Source organism: Eubalaena glacialis, chromosome 17 (genome assembly GCF_028564815.1).
Source record: "Eubalaena glacialis isolate mEubGla1 chromosome 17, mEubGla1.1.hap2.+ XY, whole genome shotgun sequence".
NCBI classification, from domain to species: domain Eukaryota; kingdom Metazoa; phylum Chordata; class Mammalia; order Artiodactyla; family Balaenidae; genus Eubalaena; species Eubalaena glacialis.
Genome location: NC_083732.1, coordinates 54,497,582 through 54,521,565, shown reverse-complemented (window position 1 = coordinate 54,521,565; position 23,984 = coordinate 54,497,582). Strand labels below are relative to the sequence as shown.

The window sequence follows — 23,984 nt, the reverse complement described above, 5'->3', positions numbered from 1 at the left end:
GCTGAATCACTTGTTAAGAGTATGTTTAGTTTTGTAAGAAGCCATAAACTGTCTTCTAAGATAGCTGTACCATTTTGCATTCCCACCAGCAACAGAGGAGAGTTCTTGTTGTTCTATGTCCTTGCCAGCATTTGGTATTGTCAGAGTTTTGGATTTTTGAGTCCTGTTTGTTTATTCAGTCAACATTCATATACCTACATATTTTTCCTTTTTATTCTTCGTCCATTTATGCCTCTCTGAGCTTACATTGGGGAATCATTTTCCTTTTACTTGAATAACACCCTTTAATATGGGTTGACTGCTTAAAATTTCTCACATTTCTTTTTCTTTCTTTCTCTCCCCTTCCCCCCCCCCACACCCCGCCGAGTATCTTTATGTTTCTTTCATTCTTTTTTTTTTTTTTTAATTTTTTGTCTGTGTTGGGTCTTTGTTGCTGCACGCGGGCTTTCTCTAGTTGCGGCAAGTGGGGGCTACTCTTCGTTACAGTGCGCGGGCTTCTCATTGCGGTGGCTTCTCTTGTTGCGGCACGCAGGCTATAGGGCGCACGGGCTTCAGTAGTAGTGGCTCGCAGGCTCTAGAACGCAGGCTCAGTAGTTGTGGTGCACAGGCTTAGTTGCTCCACAGCATGTGGGATCTTCCCAGCCCAGGGCTTGAACCCATGTCCCCTGCATTGGCAGGCGGATTCTTAACCACTGCGCAGCCAGGCAAGTCCTGTTTCTTTCATTCTTGACACTATTTTTTGGCCTTAGGAGTGTGCTTTGCCCACAAGTGGGAAAAGCTTGAAGTGTTAGGGAGTTAACAACCCAGGAGCAATCCTCAACTATTGAGAGATGGAATTAATGGATAAATACCTCCAGTTTCCTCCCCACTCAGTGGGCTACTTCTAAGATATGTCCTACACAGTCTCTCAGATGATCCCCAGTGGGATTGAATTCCAGTTGTCCACACCGGTAAAAACATTCATCAGCCCATCTTTTATTGGGTTTTCTCCATTCACTGTCTCATTTCTCCATTTCCATACAGTTCTTCCTGTAATCACTTCCTAAATAAACTATTTATAGCCAAATCCTTGTCTCAAGGTATGTTTTGGGGGAAACCATATCTAAGACATGGCTTATTTCAGAGGTGCAGTCCTTTAGGGCTCCACACAAAGTAAGAGGAGCTCATTAGCACTCACCACTGCATTGGGGAACCTTGAATATTATTCCCTGTTGTCTTAGCTCTGAGTGTTTGTCAGAAGAACTGTTCAGCTTCTTGGCTTCTCACTCGGTCTTTCTGGAATTGGCATTCATCCCAGGGGGATAAGTGGCTCCAAACACAGGACTCACTTCCTTGGGTCTTATTCATCCCTTGGTTCCTAGTTTGGTAATTCATCATTATTTTGTTAACTCTCTTGTGCCTTTAAGCAGATTTAAAGAAATATTTTTGGTTAACTTTTCAGTTGTCCTCAAAGGGAGAATTAACCCAAATTGTTAGAAAAGAAGCCCACTCCAGCCTCCTTTTCTAGATTTGTATTGCACTTTAACTCTTCAAAAAGGTTCTACTTGAACCTTGCTTATTTCCATTCCCTATCTGTACTGCCTCCTCCCCCATCCATGTGATGGGCTTGCACAACTCTGTGCCTTTACTCTTGTTTTTTCCCTGTTCAAAGTGTGACCCACCAAAGTGTGGGGAGATGAGAGTTCTCCCTAACATGCCAGCCTGGACGATGCCAAGATGGTTGTCAGTCAAAGACCAAGTGGGCAGTTTGAATGGGCCGCCTAGAGTGACGAAACCAGCCTTTGACCAGGACAGAAAGTCTCAGTGGGTAAATCAAGCTGGAAGCAGGGTGGAAGCACAATGAAAAGATGAAGAAAGATGTGGAAGAAAGAGAAATGAAGCAAAGTATGGGCATGGAGGTTGGAGTTTGTCCAGGGGCACATCTAAAATGACTGTGTTTAAGTTAGATGTTCTATTTTCCCAGAACATTCTTGAAATCTCAGCTTAAATGACTTCTTAATTCTCTTGGTTGGAACCACTTCCTCCTTTAACTTTCATAGCACTCTTATTGTATTTATCATATCACATTTTCCCATTGGCTTTGAATAGTCTGTTCCTTCTAAATTATTAAGTAGATGGCAGCTGTGGTATAGTGGAAAGAGCAATGGAATCAGAGTTAGATGACCTGGTTTTAAGTCTCAGCTTCAGCACTTACCTAAGGTGTTTGAGCCTCAGTGTCCTCGTCTGTATAATGGGGATAATATTATTTACTCCATAGTGTGATTTGAGTATTAAAAGACGTAAGCGTATAAAGTGGTATGTAGTCAAATGGTACATTTGTCAAGTGGCACATAGTGAGCAACTTGACAAATAAAAGCCTCCCTTTGCTGAGACTACTAAGTGTTATGAAGTGCTCTCCATGCTTGACATACATTATCTTTTTTAGGCCTCACCAAAACCCTATGTAGAGCTATTACTATGGAATAGTTCACAAATGAGAAAAAAAGATGCTATGATAGGTTAAATGATTTAATCAAGGCCACATAGTTAAGTAGCAGAAACAGGGCACAAATTCAGGTCTGTCTGGCTCTAAAACTAGCAGTATCCATTGGTCTACCCTGCTTCCCCGTGGCTCCCACGGATTTCTAATAAATAGTGGCCTTGAAATCATTTTTTAGTCTAAAGTAATCTGGGCCATTTTGGAGCTAGTGACCTACAAAAGTGTTCCATTATCTGTCTCAAGGGGTACCTACTCTATCCTGATTTATAAATAAATTTTCATATATTTTGTTCAAAAGAACTTCCTGAGCAAAAGTGTGTGTGTGTAATGCATTAACAGAAGAAAAGTGATATTGAAAATTAAGAATATTTCACAGGACTCCTGATTTAACTGAACATACTGGAGAAGAGGCTTCATGTTTTCACTTTTTTCTCTTGAAAGAGGTACTTGATTTTTTGAAGGTGCCATGGAAGCCTTTGAGAAGAAAGCTATGAACTGGTTCCCTAGAAAAAAGCAGATAGATCTATTCAAGAATTAGCCTTTATGATCCCACTGATCATAAGCTGAGGAACGAAACACCTTTGTAGAACAGATGTATCATCTTTCATTCAAAAGGAGTAAAAAATCATGAATCATTTAAATCAGGAAATTGGTGGAAATTTCCACTTTTTGTCTTTGTGTGGGTATGTAATAGTGGTGGTGTTGGGGAAATTGGGGCGATCAGGGTGATAAAAGAAGGTGCTGCAAAGTCAGCTCTATGATCCTACGATTGGACCTTCTGGAAAGGCCCTTACATAACTACCTTACTTCTCCAATAAAAGGCTGTGTATTTCTTGCCCCTTAACTGATTTTACACTTCCACTTTAAATGTAACTGAGGATGAAGGACGAGAAACAAAAACAAAAAACCCCTAAGGGTCCGCAAAAAATATTAGGGCTGCCCCAGGGGAAATCAGAGCGAGAGAACGAAGGACCCCTCTTCCTTCCCACCTCCCCGGGGACACACACTTAGCCTCCCTCCCGGACTCCCCGCCCCTGCCGGCTCACCACCCCCCCACCCCTCCGCCTCCTCTTTCCCTAACACGTGCTCTCCGGAACACTCACTCGGGAGATATCCCACCCCCACGGGGCGAGGGCTGGGCTCGGGAGCCGAACGGACCAATCCGCACGCGCCTTACAGCGTCGTGGCCCGACAACGTTGAACCGCCCAATCGAAAGGGCCTTACCGCCCGTTTCCCGGAGCCCCGCCCCCTCGCAGCCGTGCCCCCGCCCGCCGGTCTCCTCCCTCCTCCTCCTCCTCCCGTTCGCCCCTCCCCCGCCGCTCGGGAGCGGAGCTTGCGAGACGGAGAAACTGGGGCAGAAGTGAAGATGGCGGCGGCGGTGCTGGTGGTGGCGGCGGCTTCTCGCCAGTGACGCGCGGTGCGGGCTCATCTCCCTCCCCACCTCCCTAGTCCGGACCCCGTCCGCCACCGGGACCACACCGGCCCCGCAGCCCGTCCCGCTCGTCCCTCCCCAGTCGGCCCTTCTCCCGACGCCCGGCTGCCGCTGGCGGCGGCGCGCCCCGGGTCCCGGCCGCCGGCCTCGCACTGCTGCGCGCTGTCGCTGGGGGAGCGGGTGGCGTGTTGATTCGCCCTCCTGCCCGCCCCGCCGGACCGCCGCGCCGCGGACACACGCCCGGCGGGGAGGCGGCGGTGGCGGCCCCTGCGCATTTGCTTCTCTCCATTTGGGGACTGGAGGGCGGCGGCGGCGGCTGTGGGTTTTGGGGAGGGGAAGGGGTTGGGGGGGGAGCAGAGCGGGAGGGGGCCGTGCTCAGGAGGAGGACGAGAAGGAGGCACCATGACGTCCATCCATTTCGTGGTTCACCCGCTGCCGGGCACCGAGGACCAGCTCAATGACAGGTAATAGGGCCGGCGGGCTGGGGGAGGGGCGCCTCCCCGCCCTCCCCTCCCCCACGGGGCTGCGCCGGGGCGGGCGCCGGTGTTTACGCGCCGTCCGGCGGTGGTGGGGGGGAGGGTCCTCGCGGCACCCGGCTAGGCCCCTTCCGGGGAAAACTTCTGGGCCCGGGGGCCCGGGGCCGCGGGGGCGAGCGAAATGTGGACGGGAAAGCGCACTGCACCCTCCACACCCTCGTCTCCCCCTCCACGAAGGAGCCGCGTTGAACTCGGTGGAGATGGGGGGGGGATCCGGCTCCCGGTGGGGGGGAGCTGTAATTACTGCCCGGCCCAGGCTCGAGGAATCCATATTAGTCAAAGTTGAATTGAGACAGACAATGCGGATGGGGGATGGTGGAGGTAAAAAGAGAGGGAAGAGGAGAAGCCGGGCGAGGGGCCCCGGGTTAGGCTGGGCTCGCCCGGGGCCCTGGGAGCTGTGTCCGGTGTGGTGGTCGGACCTGCGGGGCCTGGAGATCCCGGGAGAGCGGGGAGGGTGGTGAGAAGCTGATTCCCGGCGGATCGCGGTTGGGGGGGGAGGGAGGAAGCGCCATGATTATTGTTATTATTATTAAATTTGAGCCCCTGCAGTGAGGTTTGCCTGTCCGGGGAGGGGATGAATTTAGGCGCGGGTGGGGAAGTGGATTAGCTTTCCTTTGCTCTGCTACTCCCGAAATGGTGCAGGCAGCTCCTGCTCTTGGCCCCTGTGGTGCGAGCTTTTTTGTTTCCTTTTTTATTCTAATGATAGTGTTTTCCTGAGTTGTAATTTGACAGCTGAAAGCCGAGCGTGGAGTCAAAGGAAAACTCTTACGTTTGCAGTTCGCAGTGCTGCTTTTCTTAACACGCTGTAAAATTTCTGGGATGGGTTTTGCTATGGGCGGAGGAGGAATTATGATTTTTTTTTTTTTTTGCCTTTCATAAGAAGGCTGTTATGGCCCTGGATTCCTCTCCTTCCCTCCTCCACCGTCCCCTGCCAGGTTAGGATATTGAATTGCAGGGCCGCATGTTCTCAGGGAACTGAGATAAGCAGGAAAAGTTCCTTCACTGTTGGAAAAGAGACTCCGAGGAGGTTGAGGGAAGCCTCCATTAAAGCAAGGCTTAGAATCTAGGACTCAGCTCTAATGATGGGCTAAATGTTTACAGGGTCAGAAAGGGGGACATTTTAAGTCTTTTTCTATCCCAACACTTTCGCTGCTCTCTATTCCTTATAAATATGGAAGGCCATCTGGGTCCAAGTTTAGAAGTTAGATATAATTTTTGCTAAGTGACCGGGTGACATAAATTGCATGATGCCCTGTTTGTCATGCGCTTCCCGGCGAGAGGAAGAGGCCTAACTTGCCGCTAAGATATTGGCCTCTGTCTCGGAGTATCTAACCGCCTCAGGTGGGGCGGACAGCCTTTCAATCCGGGAAGCTGGAGGCTTGGTTTCTGGCGTTGGGTTTGGATTTGTCTAATCTTTGCTGTAACCATATAGTATTTAACATGGTTGTAAAACTTTTGGAATACTTTCTGAAAACATTAACCATTTGGAATTGTCACGTAGTTCCTTTAAATACTGAAATAAGTTTTAAGTCATTTATTTTAACATTTTGTAATGCGATCCTTACTCCGATTTTGTTTCATTACAGATCTTTTGTTAAGACTTTCACATAAGGTTTTTTGTACATTTTAGAACCACACTGGTAGTGTGGATAGCTGTACTGTCTGTCATTCATAGAACCGAGTTGGTAGTGCTTGTAGTGCAACTTGTCTTGTAACTTAGAAAATTGCCCCAGGAGAGAAGTAGGGTATGTTTTTTATATTAGTCCTAACTTTATATACCAAGAATCCTGACGAGCTTACTCAATTGACTGTGCATGCCAAAACCTATTTTGCAGTTTTTTTGGGCACTTTGAATAATTTTTGAGCATTCCTTTTGTTTCAGCTAGTCTGGAAATTGACATGTATCTTTTTTAAAGCTACCTTTTCTTTTTCCATTCCTGGTGTAAACAAGTAATCAGCTTTGTTTTTGATTTCTGTAGTGTCGGTATACAATATTAAGAATAGTTGGATCATCTTCAGTTTTCATTTCATGAGAAATAAAAGAGGTGGATCTGATGAGATAAAATGTGTGCATCAAGGTGGCAGATATTTGAACAGTAGGAGAGGGCTGTAGGTAAAATCTTAGGAACCTCTAGTTTTATCTAGTAGCAGTAAAAATGTCTGGTCTGTTGAGACTTATGAAGGCATCATTTGAGGTAGTCATGCTTTTTTAGTTTTGAAAAGTAGTTGACTTGTGGGAGCTGTTCTGTGTCTCCCCTTCAGAAGAAAGTTGATGTTTGCATACCTAGTTGCAAAGTAATAGGATCAACCTATTGCTGCATTGCTTGAGGGAAATCTGTTTCCAAACGAGGTTGGTTTTCTGGAACCTTACAACTTACTAGAATAAGCCCAGAATATTTTTGTCTTTAGGTAAAAATCTACCAAGGTTTAAAGTAAGTTTTGGTAATAGAAAAAAGTGTGTTACAGTGGGTTGATTTTCTATGTATGATAGTCACAAGTGAAATGATAAACGGTAGTTCGGGATGAAAGATCTATAAATAGGTAGACTTTAGTCTTTACCCGGAAAGCAGTAAGACTGGACAGGCAGCATGGTACTACAAATAAATTGCTCAGTCAAAGAAAACTTAGGGGTCTCAGAACACCAATATTTTCTTCTACAAATAAGTTGTCTTTTTAAAATAACCGCATCCTGTTAAAAGTCATATATTTTATTTATTGTAATAGTGTGATGGCTCAAACATTTAAAGTGTACTCAGCATTTTAAAAAAAAAACCGTTTGTATCTGATTTTTTTTTTCTTTGTGTTTTCGTACTTGCTATTTCTGTGATAGTCTTTGTATGTTGGGTTGAAATCTTTAATTATTGGCTCTGGGAGACCAAATAATGCAGTAGATGAAAATAGGCAGGGATGGCTAGGGCAGAGGAGAGGAATTCAGAGAGCCTAGGATGTTGGTTGTAGCTTTCCAGAGTGGTTACAAGGTCCCTGGTGCACAGCGCTGGCCCTCAGCAAATACTCATTGTGTGCAATTGAAACCATTCAGTGCTCAGATACTTGTGTGACATTTTGATTTTCTTTCTAGTGAATTTCTCGAGTTAGTGCTATGTTCTTGCTTAAAACATTGTCTCGAGAAATAGCAAAAACCATAACAAGAACATGGTTCTAGGCGTTGAGATGAAGGGGAGAGCTGGAAGTGCCAGCTCACCAAACCCTGGAAAGTGCCAAAGAAGTCATGTAGACCAATTTTTTCACTGATGAGCTGGAAAATCAGGCCCTGAGTTTATAGAGTTTATCCAGGGTACTGACAGATGAGGTCCACATGATGGGTCTTCTGGTGCTTAAAGTCCAGGGCTCTTTTCAGTATTCCACATGGCCTGTACTCTGGGAAATCTCTGCTTTCTGAGGCATCCCAGCCTTTGAGCAGCCACCTACCTGTCTTAGAGTTTTGATTTCCCTTTCCCCTCAACTCCTCCCTCCTGGGCTCCAAATTGATTTAGGCCTTTTGTCAGGGGGTGGACCCTCTTAACCCTTTCCTAGTACTAGGTTAGGAGAGGGCTTTTAAGGTGATGGTGTCCCTGTGACTAGTCCCTGTCTTGAATTACTCCTCGGGATGCAGGTTGGCTACATTGCAAACCAGTTCTCGTTTTTGGTCTGTATGTGGAATTTTCCTGTGAGCTTCGCTTTTAGGCATTGTAATGTGTTGTGTGATCATAAACAGTCTTGGTTGAGATTGTCATATCAAAAGGGTTTTTCTCCAAGGAGCTCCCCCTTTAGATGCTGTAAGGCTGCACAGTAAGATAGTGTAGGCAGGGGTTTGAAATTTGGAATTCCTAAATCTGGGTTTGTCTCAGCCCCACTACTTATTAACTGTGTTGTGGTAATTGAGTCATTTAACCACTTACAACCTCACTCCCTGTCTCTCCTCCTCCCCACCCCCTCACACCTCAGTTTCTTTTTTTTTTTTTTAATGTTTATTTATTTATTTTGACTGCACCGTGTCTTAGTTGAGGCACACGGGATCTTTAGTTGTGGCACGCGAACTCTTAGTCACGGCATGCGTGTGGGATCTAGTTCCCTGACCAGGGATCGAACCCAGGCCCCCTGCATTGAGAGCGTGGAGTCTTACCCATTGGACCACCAGGGAAGTCCCTCACACCTCAATTTCTAAATCAGGTATAGTACACACCTCAAGGTTGGTGAAGAATAGTTGAGATGGTGGGAAAACACAATATTATAATGTAGGTTCTGTGGAAAATATTATAAAGAGATGGTTAATTTTTACTGCTTTTATATGTTGTCTGGTTTCCAAATAGAAAAGCAGGAACTCAAAGAAATTGCCCTAGAATATCCTTAGCATTGAATGCAGAATCCAGACTTGTTAGTCTTAGATGAGCGATTCTCAACTAGGTGCAGTTTTTGCCCCCCAGGGGATATTTGGCTGTGTTTGGAGACATTTTTTGATTGTCCCCGTTGGGGCATTGTTACTGGTCTCTAGAGGGTAGAGACCAGAGATGTTACTAAACACCCTGCAATGCACAGGACAGCCCCACAATAAAGTATGGACCTGTCCAAAATGTCAGTTGTGCTGAGGTTGCGAAACTCTGTCGTAGATTATCTTGAATGTACATAGATGTAAAACTAAATGGAAATTCATGAGGAAAAATTAAAGCAATGTAAGTTAGTCTCAAAACATGACTTATTTAAATTAAAATGAAATAAAATTAACAAGTCAATTCCATGGTAGCAGTGGCCACATTTCAAGTGCTCTGTACCCACATGTAGCTAGTGGCACCGGATTGGACAGTGCAGATACAGAACAGTGCCGTGATCACTGCAAATTCTGTTGGGCAACGTTGACACAGAAAGTGCTTTTTTGCACAAGGCATGGCATTTAGTGAGTGCTCCTTTTTTTTTTTAATTAATTAAGTAATTTATTTATGGCTGCGTTGGGTCTTCGTTGCTGCGCTTGGGCTTTCTCTAGTTGCGGTAAGCGGGGGCTATTCGTTGCGGTGCGAGGGCTTCTCATTGCGGTGGCTTCTCATTGTGGAGCACGGGCTCTAGGCGCGCGAGCTTCAGTAGTTGTGGTGCTTGGGCTCAGTATTTGAGACTCACGGGCTCTAGAGTGCAGGCTCAGTAGTTGTGGCGCACAGGCTTAGTTGCTCCACGGCATGTGGGATCTTCCTGGACCAGGGCTCGAACCCAGGTCCCCTGCATTGGCAAGCGGATTCTTAACCACTGCGCCACCAGTGAAGTCCGATTGCTCCTTATTTTTATTAGCAACTCTTGGGTTTTAAAGACTCAAGCATATCCTCGTCCACTCAGTAGGAGCCAGAAAATAGGCCAGGGATTATGTGGAGTCGAATGAACAAAGGTTGTGGTGGGTAGAGGTTATAATAGTTGAAAGCTGCCTAAAGTTTTATTGTGCTGCACCAAAAAACACAAGTATTAGGGTGGAATAGAGCATCACATCACCAAACCAGTGGGAAATCTGACTATTTGATTGTTGAGATTGTTACCTAGAAACAACAATGCTAGAGTGACTTTATTGGGAAGGTACAGGCAAGCTTCACTAAAATGATTAAGTTGTTTAAGGAAAGTAAGATTAAAGACAGGGTATGAAATAGCCAAACAAAAAATTGAAAATCAGAACAAACAAGGGAAGATCAGTTTTATAAATCAAGAAATCAGTGACTAAATTGTAGGTTTAGGAGTAAACAGACACTTGGGAAGGAAATTACATAGTACATAGGAGTACAACTAGGAATAATGGGATGAACTTTAGAAAGGTCAGGATTTTTCCCTTAACAATTAGGTTATTTAGGAAATAGTCTCTAAAGGAAAGTTTAATCACCGAAGACTGTGTCAAATTATGCTTAAGTAGGGCTTCCCTGGTGGAGCAGTGGTTAGGAGTCCGCCTGCAATGCAGGGGACGCGGGTTCGAGCCCTGGTCTGGGAAGATCCCACATGCCGCGGAGCAGCTAAGCCCTCGTGCCACAACTGCTGCAGCCCGCGCGCCTAGAGCCCGTGCTCCGCAACAAGAGAAGCCACTGCAACGAGAAGCCCGCGCACCGCAATGAAGAGTAGCCCCCGCTCACCGCAACTAGAGAAAGCTCGCGCATAGCAACGAAGACCCAATGCAGCCAGAAATAAATAAATTAATTAATTAAAAAAAAATTACGCTTAAGTAGATCTTGCAGGGTGTATTGAGGGGAGTAATTTTATGTTGCAGGAGGATGTAGTCATGTCTTTTTGCCCCGTTTTTATCATACATACACTCGGCCCTTGGTATCCACGGTTTCACATCCGCAGATACTGAGTGCAGACTATTCATTGTACTGGTTATTTTTTAAAGGGACTTAAGCAACCAAGGATTTTGGTATCCGCGGGGGCTCCTGGAACCCATGCCCCTCGGAGACAGAGGGACGACTGTACTTCTAGTTAAGAAAACAAACTCCAATTATAGTCCGTGTTTCTGTCATTTTGACACCTTGGCATTCTGAGCAAATGACAACAGTCTGCCCTCCTGGGTCACTATAATTATGAAATGTTGATTTGTTTTTATAATTGATTTTTAAGTTTTACTGTGAAAATTATTTTAAAGCTTTTTATTATGGAAAATTTAAAGCATGTACAAAAGCAGAGAGGATGGTATAGTGAACACCTATGTACAACAGTTATCACCCAATTTCAACGGTTATCTACTCGTGGCCAGCCTGGTTTCAAGCCTCTTCCCTATTTATTCCTTTCCCTCAGATCATTTAATTGATATACCTTCATTATGTATCTCAAAGATGAAAACTTAAAAAAAATTACCTGGGCTTCCCTGGTGGCGCAGTGGTTAGGAATCCGCCTGCCAATGCAGGGGACACGGGTTCGTGCCCCGGTCCGGGAAGATCCCACATGCCGCGGAGCAGCTAGGCCCGTGAGCCACAACTACTGAGCCTGCGCATCTGGAGCCTGTGCTCCGCAACGGGAGAGGCCGCGACAGTGAGAGGCCTGCGCACCGCGATGAAGAGTGGCCCCCGCTCGCCGCAACTGGAGAAAGCCCTTGCACAGAAACGAAGACCCAACACAGCTAAAAATAAATAAATAAATAAATAAATAAATTAAAAAAAAAAAAAAATTACCTTAATCTCAAAGTTCAATCTGTTTAGATTTTCCTGTTGTCACATAAATGCTTATTTTTGATGACTGACAGTTTTGAAACTTTACATAATAAAACTGAGTTTTAACGTGTTAACAAAATTTGACATTCTTAAGAGTAAGAGAAAATTTGTTTGGATAATAGCGTTAGAAGGACAGGCAGCATCACACTGGAAATCTTAGTGTTCCTTACAGGTTGACTGATGCTCTCATTTCTTAACCTCCAGTGTGATAGCATTTTATCAGCAAGTCGCTTGTAATAATGGTTATGTAATGATGGAAAGACAGGATTCTTGAAATTAAGTGATTTTCTGTGGGGCACATTGAGGAATAAGAATAAGTCGTGAAAAGTTTGCAGCATTCTTCTAAGTTAATATATAGAGGTAAGACTACTGGTAAATTGAACTTGGCTATTAGAAATTATTCTCTAGTGGGATCATATTTTACATTATTTTCTTGATAGATCACTGTAGTGCTAATAAACCCCTTCAAAATGAGAAATATGGTAAATTCTTAGATAACTGTGGTTTGTGACATTCTCATTTTTGTCAGGATATTGAATAAAGTGTTAAAAATTAAATGTTATTTCACATGTAAATAAAAATACAATTTGTTTTACCCAAACAGCAAAAGTAATGTTATTTGTTCAGTTTCCAGTGGTGTCATTCACCTTAATAAAATGTTTTCAACTTTCTCTCTCCTTATGTATTTTGTAACTCAGCTTTATTGACGTATAATTTACATACAGTAAAATTCACCCATTTTTAAGTGTACAGTTTGATGAGTTTTGACAAATGTATACAGTTATGTAACTACCACCACAATCAAGATATAGAACATTCTTATGACCCTCAGAAATGCCCTTGTGCTCCTTTGTGCCCAAAAGTCCCTTCCCCCCATCATGCCCCTGAAAACAATTATTCTTCTTTCTCTCACTGTAATTTTGCCTTTTTTAGAATTTCATGCAAATGGAATCGTGTTTGGTGTCTTTTTCTTAGCACGTGTAGCAGTTTTTCTTCTTTTGCATTTGTGGTAGTAGTATTTCATTGTTTGGATATAATACAGTTTTGTAATCTGTTTTCTAGCTGATGGGAATTTGGGTTGTTTTCAAGTTTCTGGCTGTTTCTTAGTTTTTATTTTTTAAAAATTCCTTGCTATGAAAAACATTCTTATAGAAGATCTGGAAAACAAAGATTAATTTATAAAGTCTAGCAAGGTTGCCATCACTGGTAATGTTTTGGTGACTTTCTGGTCCCTTTTTTCCTATACATGGATTTTTTTTTTTTTTAATATAGTTGCGATCATGCTGGATATAATTTTATGTATTTTGAAATTTTTCTTTTCTTTTTAAAATTTATTTATTTATTTATTTATTTTTGGCTGTGTTGGGTCTTCATTTCTGTTGAAATGTTTCTTGACTCTAAAATGTTACGTTATTTTTCATAGGAAAAAGCTACTCAAAATTTTAAAAAGTACATTTTTCTCGATAGCACATTTTCATGTTAATTAAAGTACTGGTATATTTATAAAGAGATTATGTTTTGAAATTTCAGTAGTAATAGTGGTAGTCTAGAGTGCTAGTTATAAAGGTAATGACAGTGTCCAGTCTAGGAAGCACTGTGAATTCTCTTGAATGAATCAATAGAATTTTATTTCCATTCTCATCAGTTCAGGCCCCATTTTTTGTAGTACAGAAAAAAAAGTGTTGAGAACTTACCATTTCACGAAATTAGCTCTGCTCCAGCATGAATCTGGTGTTCCAGAATTCAGACCATGAGGTGTTCTAGCTCTTTTCGTGAACTCAGATACCAGGTTTTCCTCACAGACAATCTGAAACTCCAGAGATAGGCTTTGCATGAGCGGCTCCAAGACCCTCTTCGAGGCCTGGTGGAGGTTCACCTGAGTGTTTTTTCCTGGGACAGCCTGCTCTGTGACCTGAAAAGTGGAGGAGGATGGGTTTGTAAGCTTTAAGAAAAAGCCAGATTTGAGATGTGGAAGTTAACTTGATGAAGAAAGTCAAAGAAGCAGAGACAGTATAGGGTTATTTTGATGTCTAAATGATGAAAACAGGGTTTTATATGAAAAGCTTTGAGGGGAGGGGTATGTGGGCTTGTGCAGTTCATCATCTATTTTCTTAGGTTGTGGAAGTGACTTTGTTTCCTGTCTAAAGGGAATTTGAACTAGTCCAGTTGGTGCTGTGTGTCATCATCTGCATATGGAAACTTTAAAGGAAGCACCAGACAGGTGATTTTTCTTGTGTGCAAATCTAGTTTAAAATTCTTAGTATGCTTCTGTTTCTAGTGATATTTAAACTTCATCTCCGAGAAGTCCCCCGTGGTGTTTTCTGTAAGTGATTGCATTTTTCTGCTTATCAGGTGTTCTGATCATTATAGATAAAGAATAATGAGAGGGACGGAGTCCTTGGATGCTGTGGACAGTGCACCTTTGCTTTCTATGGTTGTTGTTTGGGGAGGTATAGGAACTGCTTTTTCTTTGCTTCCTGCAGTTGCCAGCAGGGATGAATAGAAATGGGTGCCACATGTTCCTACTGATTCTCTGTTAGGTTTCTGTCACTGCTGAGGGGATGCAGAACCAGGAACGGGTGTCTTCCCTTGGGGAGGTTGGCAACCCATGGTCTGCAGGTCAGAGATGACTTGGGGGCTGATTTCGTTGGCAGTTGCTCATCTTTCTGCCACTTCTGAGAGCCGAAAGATACCGAAAATTAAGTACACACTTGCATCCAGAGACAGGCGGCAGTATGCGGTTAGCAGCCACCCCATACCATCCAGAATGTTTCTGGTTTCAAAAAACTCTGTTGAGTGGCGGGGACTTCAGGCCAGTTGGTCTCTTGCTTTCCTTCTCCAGGGCGCTTGACTCCTCAGAAGTCTCTTCGGAAATGTAAAAAGCTTCTTCAGTTGGCATGAAGATTCAGTCTCTTCTTTGGTGAATTCTAGGACATTCTTGAGGGGTTTTTGTTTTTGAGCATGATATGTTTAAAACCTTTTTTTTTTTTTTTTTGGAAATGGAAAGTCTTTGTGGCAATAGTGTTGAAGTTTTTTTTAAAAATTTATTTATTTTATTTTGTTTATTTATTTTTGGCTGCGTTGGGTCTTCGTTGCTGCGTATGGGCTTTCTCTAGTTGCGGCGAGCGGGGGCTACTCTTCATTGTGGTGCGCAGGCTTCTCATTGTGGTGGCTTCTCTTGTTGCGGAGCACGGGCTCTAGGGTGGACGGGCTTCAGTGATTGTGGCTCACGGGCTTAGTTGCTCCGCGGCATGTGGGATCTTCCCAGATTAGGGCTCGAACCCGTGTCTCCTGCATTGGCAGGCGGATTCTTAACCACTGCGCCATCAGGGAAGCCCCAGTGTTGAAGTTTTAAAAGAGTAACATAACCTAACCAAATTGTAGTAAAAACATTTATTGTGGTAGCCTTTTCGGATTAGTAGGTTCTTGGATTTAAAGTAGTGCTTCTCATAGTGTCTAAACGGACCACCATCATCAGGAACAAAATAGCGTGAGGACCCCTGTATAAAAGGCTCTCGCCCACATTTCTTTGTTTTAAAATTAATTGATGACAGCAAATAGGGCCAAGCTTGCCAGTTCCTCACTGCCCCCAGCCATCCTTTTCCCCTCAGGCTATAGGTTCTGTAGCTGTCTGTTTGAGAATGGGGTATTTTCCTGCCCTTTGAGGCTAGAGTAATATATTTTTGTTTGCTTTTCTGTTTTAACAAATGAAATTTTAAAAATTCAAATTAATTTACATAAATATTAGGTCTGTCCCAGAACTATAATAAGACGCTGAGAGGATAGCTTTTTAAAAACAGATGTCAGTGCTCATAGGCTTACAGTCTTAGCTGGGGGAGTGATGCTGGTCCACAGACCAGTAGCAGACTGTGAAAGACTGGTGAAAGAGGTAGTCGAGTTTGACCTGTGTAAATATTTGCCATGTGTTGCCTGCACAGAGTTTGAACACAGTGTTAGATTAGTTTCCCTTGTTCAGTAAATGTTTGTGTGCTTCTCAGACATTGTGCTAGGCCTGGGGTGGCTGCACCAACCCTTCCTGGAACTTGGGTTGAGAAGTAGTTGGAACTTTTTCTAGCTCATTGGGAAAGTTTGGAGAAGAGTGAGGTGATAGACTTAGTGGGCCCAGGGTGTGGCATCCCGTAGGTGGGCCATGTTTATTTATTTTTTAAACTTTTTACTTTGAAATAATTGCAGACTCACAAGTAGTTGCAAAAATGATGCAGAGAGGTCCCGGGTACTCATAACCCAGCTTTCCCCAGTGGTAATATCTTGATTGTGCCAAGTATTTTTCACATCCTTGTCAAAGTACTAGAGATGGGAAGGTACATTTTCTCCATATGCGCTTTTGAAAATTGTTTATTTTTCTGGTAAGATAACATAGATTAGAAGACACAAATTTAAAGAAAACTTGGTATTCTTAGATGATTTTGAATTGATGGGATATATAGTAGGCAGTCTGTCTGTCTTTGATATGATGGTAATGGGATATAAATTGGAGGAAAACTGGTTGGGGATTTGTTTTTTTCTGTGTGTGTCTGATACTAATTGGCCATGTGACCATGAACAAATGATATGACTTTCATTTGTAAAATGAAAGAATCGGACCAGATCGTTTAGGATTTTTCTGCTCCAATTTCTGTGCTCTTAGGATTGTGGTAGGGAAGAGGGTTTTTGTATCGTAGAATGGCTCAGAGGGAGAAAGGACTGTGAGTCTGCGGTTGCCCATGGTTTCTTTTACTTAAATTTTATTGATCAATGGAAGGAATAAACAGGCAAAGTGGGAAATAAATTTTACTCTTTTACTCAATGAGTAGTTTGCTAACTAAATTATATACATTGGGATGCAAAGATGGTGGCCTCTGCCCTCACGGAGCTTTCAGTTTAATGGGGAGACACATGAAAATAAAGAATTAAGTGCTAATAGAGACTATAAGTCACAGGGAAGAAGGATCTGATGATTCAACCTGGTGCTTGCAAAGGGCTTTGAAGACAAGGTTTCAGGGTGTGGGGACTGGTTCATCCTCTTACTTCCATTCTCTTGAGTCTAATGAATTTTCATTTACAGGCATTTAGGATGCTGGTGGCAACTAGAGGTTCATCATAGATGTCTGTATTTGATATTGATAATCAGAGTTTTAATAATAGTCCAGAACTCTTGCATTGTTTAAGAACAGTTTACATATAGACAGTGGCGGGGTTTTTTTTGTTCCTTTGCTTTTTGTTTGCAAAAGGTCTGTCTAGGGGTAAAAACATGAGGATAATGACCTGTCGGGGTTATGAAAACAAGTTGCTTCATCCTAATGCTTTGACTTAGTTTTGGAAGAGACGATATTGGGAATTGGCAAGGAGGAGGGGATACTTGAAGAGCTTATGTGGGTAGTCTGTGCTCCTTTGTATTCATGCCTGCACAGGCTGGGATTGACCCTATGGCTGCCTTGAATGCTACCAGGAGAGTAGTGTTGGAGCACAGAGACACTTAAAAATGAGACCAAGTGTTCTCTGACTCTTTCATTGTTATTGTCGTTGTTTAAAATGAAAATTTCATGTAGTGCACTGCCGATAAATATTTTAAGATTATTTATGGTTCTAGACATTCATGTGATAGATCTGTTTTAATGGATATAGAATTTCATATCAGATTTAAGACCCCAAGGTGAGACGAAATACTCAAAAATGTGTTTTCTGAATTTAGATGTCTCTGCTTAATCCTTTAAATTTTATAATACATTTTAATCTGTCTTCAGGTTTGTTTTGTGATATTGACATTCATTATCCAGTATTACAGTTCTTACAGAGTTTAAGAGTGTTACTGTGTATCTGAAAGAATTTGTGTACCATAGGCAGGCCCTGATGGATAAGGAGCTCCGAGAACTGGAAAAATACTAGATTTGGAGTCAGGAGACTTGGTCCTTCTACTCACCAGTCATGTAGTCTTGGGCAAGTCATTTCCTTGCAGTGAGTCTTAGTTTTAGTTTACTCATATGTAAGATGAGGGGGTATATGTGATGTCTGAAAGTTCATCTCAGCTTTGAATCTGTGTGACTGTAGGCCTGTAGATACTGTTTTATGAGTTGTATTTAATGTATGTTAGTCAGCTTTGTCATTCTAAGGTTTGATTTTTATTCCTGCCTCAGACCGGCTTTTCTGTTCTTTTGTATTCGTTCTAATGGGTATCTAGAAGCAATGGTCATTCTAAACTCTGAATACCTTGTTTGTTTAACTGGAGGGGAGCTCTTCAAAACCAGCCCAACTCTTCTGTGTTTTGTTTTTGTTTTGGTTAATTTTTTAACTGGTAGGGCTCATGTATTTGATTTGGCACAGATGAATTTAGTATAATTATGTTATCTTTTCATTATTCTTTCCATATAAATTTAATGGGGGAAGGTTCCGGGTAGCAAAAGCTTATTTGAAATAACGTGTGATAAAGCAAAAGCACGTTGACTGCTTATCACCTAACCTCCTGGGCTTGGGAGTGTTTGCTCACCTTTGGTTGGTAGTGGGTTGAGACTCTTCTCTTTTGGGGGGCTGTTCCTGTCAAGTGCTCAGTGAGAATTGATCTTCTCTTTTCTAGGATGCCTATTATCATGCTGTATGGTAGACTGTAATAATTGGTATTACCTTTTGACTTGACTAGACCGCAAGTCTACTTGACTTTCCTGAGTAGAAAGTCATTTTTGAGATGTTCAAAATTTTACGTCAAGGAGGATTTTAGGATTTTCATGTTTTACAGCTGAGGAAATTGAGGGCTGGAGTGCCCAGATGATTAGTGAAGTGGCAAAGACTAGGCTCTGCATTAATTCAGCTTTATTGTTTTTCCTTTTCTTCTTGGAGTGGGCATGGGAAGTAACTTGTTTTTCTGATACACACACACCTGTTACTATATATATATATATATACACACACACACACACCTGTTAGTGTATATATATATATATACACACACACACCTGTTAGTGTGTGTGTGTGTATATATACACACACACGCAATTAAATATTAATATGGGGACTTCCCTGGCGGTCCAGTGGTTAAGACTCTGCACTTCCACTGCAGGGGGCGCGGGTTCGATCCCTGGTTGGGGAACAGATCCTGCATGCCGCAAGTTGCGGCCAAATAAAAAAACCCAATCTATTATATAGAGCTATTTGTATGGAAAATTTTGATCAGTTTTTTTTAAGAAATGTGTCCTGTTTGCAAAGACACGGTAAAGTTTCATCTTATAGACTATAGGCAATAAAGCTAACAATAAACCTTATTTGACACAAACCATATTCCCATTCTCTGTTCATTTGAGAAAAGTCTAGTATGTTCAGTAGTTTCAAGGATATCATTTTAACTTAAAAGGTTCTGATATATTTAATTTATAAATCTCAGACTGATATAATAGAGTTTTGGAAAACTATAAGAAGTGCCTTGTTAATGTGTGTATTCCTATGTAAAACACATTGCTTCTCCTGTGTATATTTTTTAACATTAAAGAAACGCACATTTGAAAAAAAAAATAGTAATATGTACACACAGTGTGTATGCCATTAAATAGTATCTCATCCTTCAGTTAAGCACATTTTGTGGGGCTTCTGCTACATGTTGGTTCTAGTCTTGGGTGTATGATGGAAGAGCTTAGTCTGTGGGAAAGACAGACCATTACAGAGCAGTATGATAATGAGCATAGGGAAAGAGGAAGTAAAGGATTCTTCACCAGAGGCACATACCCCAGTCTTGCAAAGAAAGAACAGCTTATTGGAAGAAGTAATGTTTAAAAGGAGGACCAGGATTCTGAAGTGTTTAAAAGGAGGACCAGGCTGAGGAGCTGGTGGGGAAGATGTGTGATGTAGGGCAGGGCCTGGAGGACTAGAAGAGCTTTCTAGGCAGAAGGAACAGCACGCGAGAAGACCCTAAGGTGAGAGAATGCTCAGAGTAACTACATAGGGTTTCAAATCAGTTGAATAGTTCTCTTGTAAAAAAGAATACCCTCTTAACTGTCTTCAGTAATGAGCTTGGTATTATCATGGTAAAATAAATCTGTTGTGTTATGTCATATATTGGCTGTGACTAATTAATTTAATGGATTAGACGTAGAGTAACTGAACCAGTGCAATAAAGGGTATGCATGCCATCCTAGTTTAGGCCAGTTGCTTGATCTCATGGCTACAAATAGCATCTTTAAACCTCTATCCAGCCAAGTTGTTGGTGTTTGTTAGTGTAAATGAAGACAAACAAGCTTGGATGGATGGTTCAGTTCAAATGCCTTATTGCTGTTGGGAAAACAGTGCAAATCCTGTAAACGGACCAATAATATCACTGAGATAAAAAGACTCCATTTTTCTGTGTAAAACAGTTCATGGTCTTAACCAGGTTAAAGATAAAAGTTTCATAAGAAGTGATGACAGTGTGCTTGTTTCTGGGTTGAGTGATTGCTTTTGATGTCTCTTAATATGTTTTAGTATTTTGTATACTTTTATGTGAGTATATATTATTTTAATAATAGAAAAAGAATAAATCCCTAGGAAAGTGTTTGAATTTAGTTAGCTATTCACCTAAAGCAGGAACATGAAAAGCATTGAATAAAGAATACTGATTTAATTTCACTAAAGTTTTTTTTTCCTTTTTTTCCCTCTAGAGACTTCTTACCGAGAGTATAATTCTTTGTGTAAAACTAATTGAGGGACGATTCTACAAATAATTATTTTGAACTTTGATATTGAGCAAAGCCGTTAGGATCAGATAGATATATGGGCATAATTTCTGACTTGAGCTTACAGAATATTTGTTCACAGGCATGCCTCAAAGGAATGTTGTGTGATGAAAGCCTTTTGGATTTTGGACAAAAATTTATCATTTCTGTTTTATATTCAGAGTTCACGCAGGGGGAAGATAGCTTCTCAAAAACATTGTGATAAAATTTAAATAATTTTTTTCCTCCTAGTAAATTGACCAGAATTTTCACCATAAATTAAATATAAATGGACATTAAAAGAAATTCGACTTCGTTTCATTCATTCATTCATCTTTATTGGAGTATAATTGCTTTACAATAGCAGATATTTATTGAGGGCTTGTTATGGGCCAGATACTTGGACTGTATCAGTGAACTAAAGAGGCAAAAATTCCTGCCTTTGAGGAGCTTACATTCTAGTGACATGCTTTTTGTGTGTTCATAGTTATGAAACACTTCTTTTGAAATGTGTGGTGTTTAATTTCCATATGTTACATCTGTCTGAAATGTATTCCTATTAAAAATGTAATCAGTTAGAAATTACGGGAAAGCCCACTGAATTAACTGTTCTTTGTACTATCCCTAAATGGTTTCTTAAATATTCTCATTATCCTGTAGGGCCCCTCTTTAAACTGTCCTTCCTTCAGTTTGAGCCTGTGAGTGCCATCCGGGGGAGCTGAGAGGTGACCTCTTTGAAGACAGGCTCATTGTGGTCTTTGCATTCCTAGTACTTGACATATGTTAGTACACGTGTTTATTAAATTAATCTGAACTTCAAAAGTAAGCAAAATAAAGTACTTTATTTTAATAAAAATTAGTTCTTAGAACTATATTCCAATCTCTGGAATAAGGAATGAATTAAGTATATGGATTTTTTTTTTTTTTGGAATGTACTATTCCAATAACATTGAAAGATACCACAGTATTTCACCTGACCTCCCCCCCCCCCAATATTTCATGTAGGAGACCTTCCTTAAATGGTGATCCTTGACTCTGTATGTGTGTATGTAATTTTGGTGAGGTTGATATTCTTTTTCCCATCCAACATTCTATTGTAAACATCTTCAGACATGCAGAAAAATTGAAAGAATGAACAGTGAGTTATTTGGTTATCCACCTTCTCCATTCAGTAATTGTTGTTTTGGTAATTGTTTTTGCCAAATTTGCAAAATATGCATGTATATATAAATGATTTCGTTGAGCTGTTTAGAAGTTGCAGTCATCATGATGCTTTTTTAATCTTTAAATACATGGGCTTGCATTGCCTAAGAATATGGACCTTCTTCTGTACAACCACCATTATCACTTTAGAAAATTAACAAGGTTCCTTAATACCATTACTTTTCTCCACTTGTCTTTAAAATGTCTGTACACAATAGCTGGGTTTTTTCAAACCAGAATTCAGTCAAGGCCTACACATTGTATTTGGCTTCATTTGAATTTTGTCATGGAGTCATTTTTTCAAAAATATTTGTAGTTTTTCCAAGGGCCACACTTAATTATTGAAATACTAAAGTCATTCTATTTCAAAGCACAGTTGTGTCATTGTTTTCAATTTTTATGAACTTTTAATTGGTCTTTGTATATAATTTTCATTTGTCAGCATTGTGTGCTTTAATGAATTTCTCAATGTTGCTTTTCCTAGACCTCAGGGAATCTTGGATTTTTGTGAGATTCGAAGTTTCACTTTGCACATGTTTTGCATTGGACTACATTTTGTTGTCAGATAACATCCTGTGATCAGCATCAGCTTGACTTCAAAAGATGTGAAAGTGATAGGCCAGGTTGTGCACTTGTTAAACTTGCAAGGATTTTTGGAGACTTTTAATGAAAGATCAGTGGCTGGTGAAGGTTTTGGCCTTGTCACCTTTTGTTTCCTTATGTGGTCTGTCGACTGCAGGGATGAGGAAATGAGAACATTCTATCAGTATACGTTACCTGGGTGATTGACAGGAGAGTTGGCCTGTCAGTGTTGTATTAGTTACTAGACTATATAGAAGATAGGTTTTCTATTGATGTGACATAAAGATTGGCTTATGTGAGCAAAGATTTACTATTCAGATGAGTCTAAGGTTAAATAGATTTGTAAATAAGATATGTGAAATAAACATTTAAGGAAATAAACATATTAAGGTGTAGGTAATATAGAGTTTTGGTTTTTAAACTTGGCCCAGTTAAAGGAAATGGGTAAGGAAGATATCAGAGATGAACCATAAATGAGGCTTTATTCATATATCAGTGGAACTAGTACCAAAGAAAATGCTGAGATTTCCTTTGATCATCATTCTGGTTTTTAATTGCTGTGTAATAAATCACTCCAAACTTAATGGTGTAAAACAGTAATCATTTATTATTACTTCTGGCGATTGACAGTACTCAGCTAGGTGGTTCGTATCTAGATTTATGCAGTTGCCGTGAGATGGTAGCTGGAGTCATCTAGGAGATTCAAACAGCTGGGATCTGGAACAGCTGAGGTTTCTCAGGCATCTCTACTTCTGTGTGGTCTCTGCAGAATGGAGTCTTCGAGGTAGCTAGACTTCTTACCAGGTAGCTAAAAGTTTAAAAGGCATGTGTCCCAAGAGACAGAGAGCCAGGCTAGAATGCCTTTTCCTGACATAGCCTTAGAAGTCATGCAGTGTTTCTTCAGCCTCGATCTTTTCTCAAGGAGCAAATCATAAGGCCCATATTCAAGGGAGGATAATTAGACTCCACCTCTTGATGGGAAGAGTGCCAAAGAATTTATGGAGGAACTTCCCTGGTGGTCCAGTGGTTAAGACTCTGCGCTCTGAATGCAGGGGGCCCAGGTTCCATCCCTGGTCAGGAAACTAGATCCCGCATGCCTCAACTGAAAAAAAAGAGCCCTTGTGCTGCAACTAAGACCTGGCACAGCCAAATAAATAAATAAATATTTAGGAAAAAAAAGAATTTATGGATTTCTTTTTTTTAACTATCACGACCATTAAAAAAGATGATAAACAGTAAAGTATAATAGTTCAGAAGGATATTTGGGTACCATGAAAGTTTTAGAAAAGATTGATACTGTGTATTTGAAAATAGAAACAGTGAAGACTTGATATTTATGGCACTGGACATAATGCATTTTGTGGCAGTAGTAACTATTAATGGACATAATATTTCCAGACCGAAGTATTGTACTGGGCAGTTCAACAGCTTAATATCACAGAGCCCCCTCCAGAAGCATCCAGGTCAGAATCATAAGGGGAGCCAAGGTAAATGTGTTTCTTTGACATCACTAGTTTTACTCATACAGTCAGGTGGTTGTTTGGGTGCATTATTTAGGAAATGTGAAACATTTGCTATGTTCTGAGACTTAAAAGATTGAAATGTGGGCCAGTGATTAGTTCTTCACTATGACTCTGCTCAGACACAGGGTGTATTTCCTGCGAAACAGAATTTTCTTTGGACAGGAGCTACTTGGCTTCATCATCCATTTGATTAGTCAGCTTTAGGACTGAATGTTTTCTATTTCCAGAGACACATCTGTCTTGAAATGACTAGGTTTTGCTGCAGAATCTATTTATTTTAATAATCATTTGCATACCTACTATGTGTGAGGCATTGTACTAGCTACTGGCTAGATATTGGCATTTAAAAGAAACCTTACAGACAGTTCCAGAAGGAGAGTTCTAAAAATCGTT

The 23,984-nt window shown here is 41.3% G+C and overlaps 1 protein-coding gene and 1 non-coding gene across 6 annotated transcripts in view; both read left to right on the top strand.

Annotated features, from left to right (window-relative positions):
• The first annotated feature begins 4,294 nt into the window (after window positions 1-4,294).
• Window positions 4,295-23,984, top strand: part of UBR5 (ubiquitin protein ligase E3 component n-recognin 5) — a 142,054-nt gene continuing 122,364 nt past the window's right edge. For all 5 annotated transcript variants that reach the window (XM_061172198.1, XM_061172195.1, XM_061172197.1 and 2 more), the window contains exon 1: window positions 4,295-4,376. In XM_061172198.1, coding sequence (XP_061028181.1) covers window positions 4,315-4,376 — 62 coding nt within the window. In that variant the 5' untranslated portion in view covers window positions 4,295-4,314. The remainder of the gene's footprint in view (window positions 4,377-23,984) is intronic.
• On the top strand, window positions 23,078-23,150 carry TRNAQ-CUG (transfer RNA glutamine (anticodon CUG)). Its single transcript has one exon. It is a non-coding gene; the product is annotated as a tRNA-Gln (tRNA).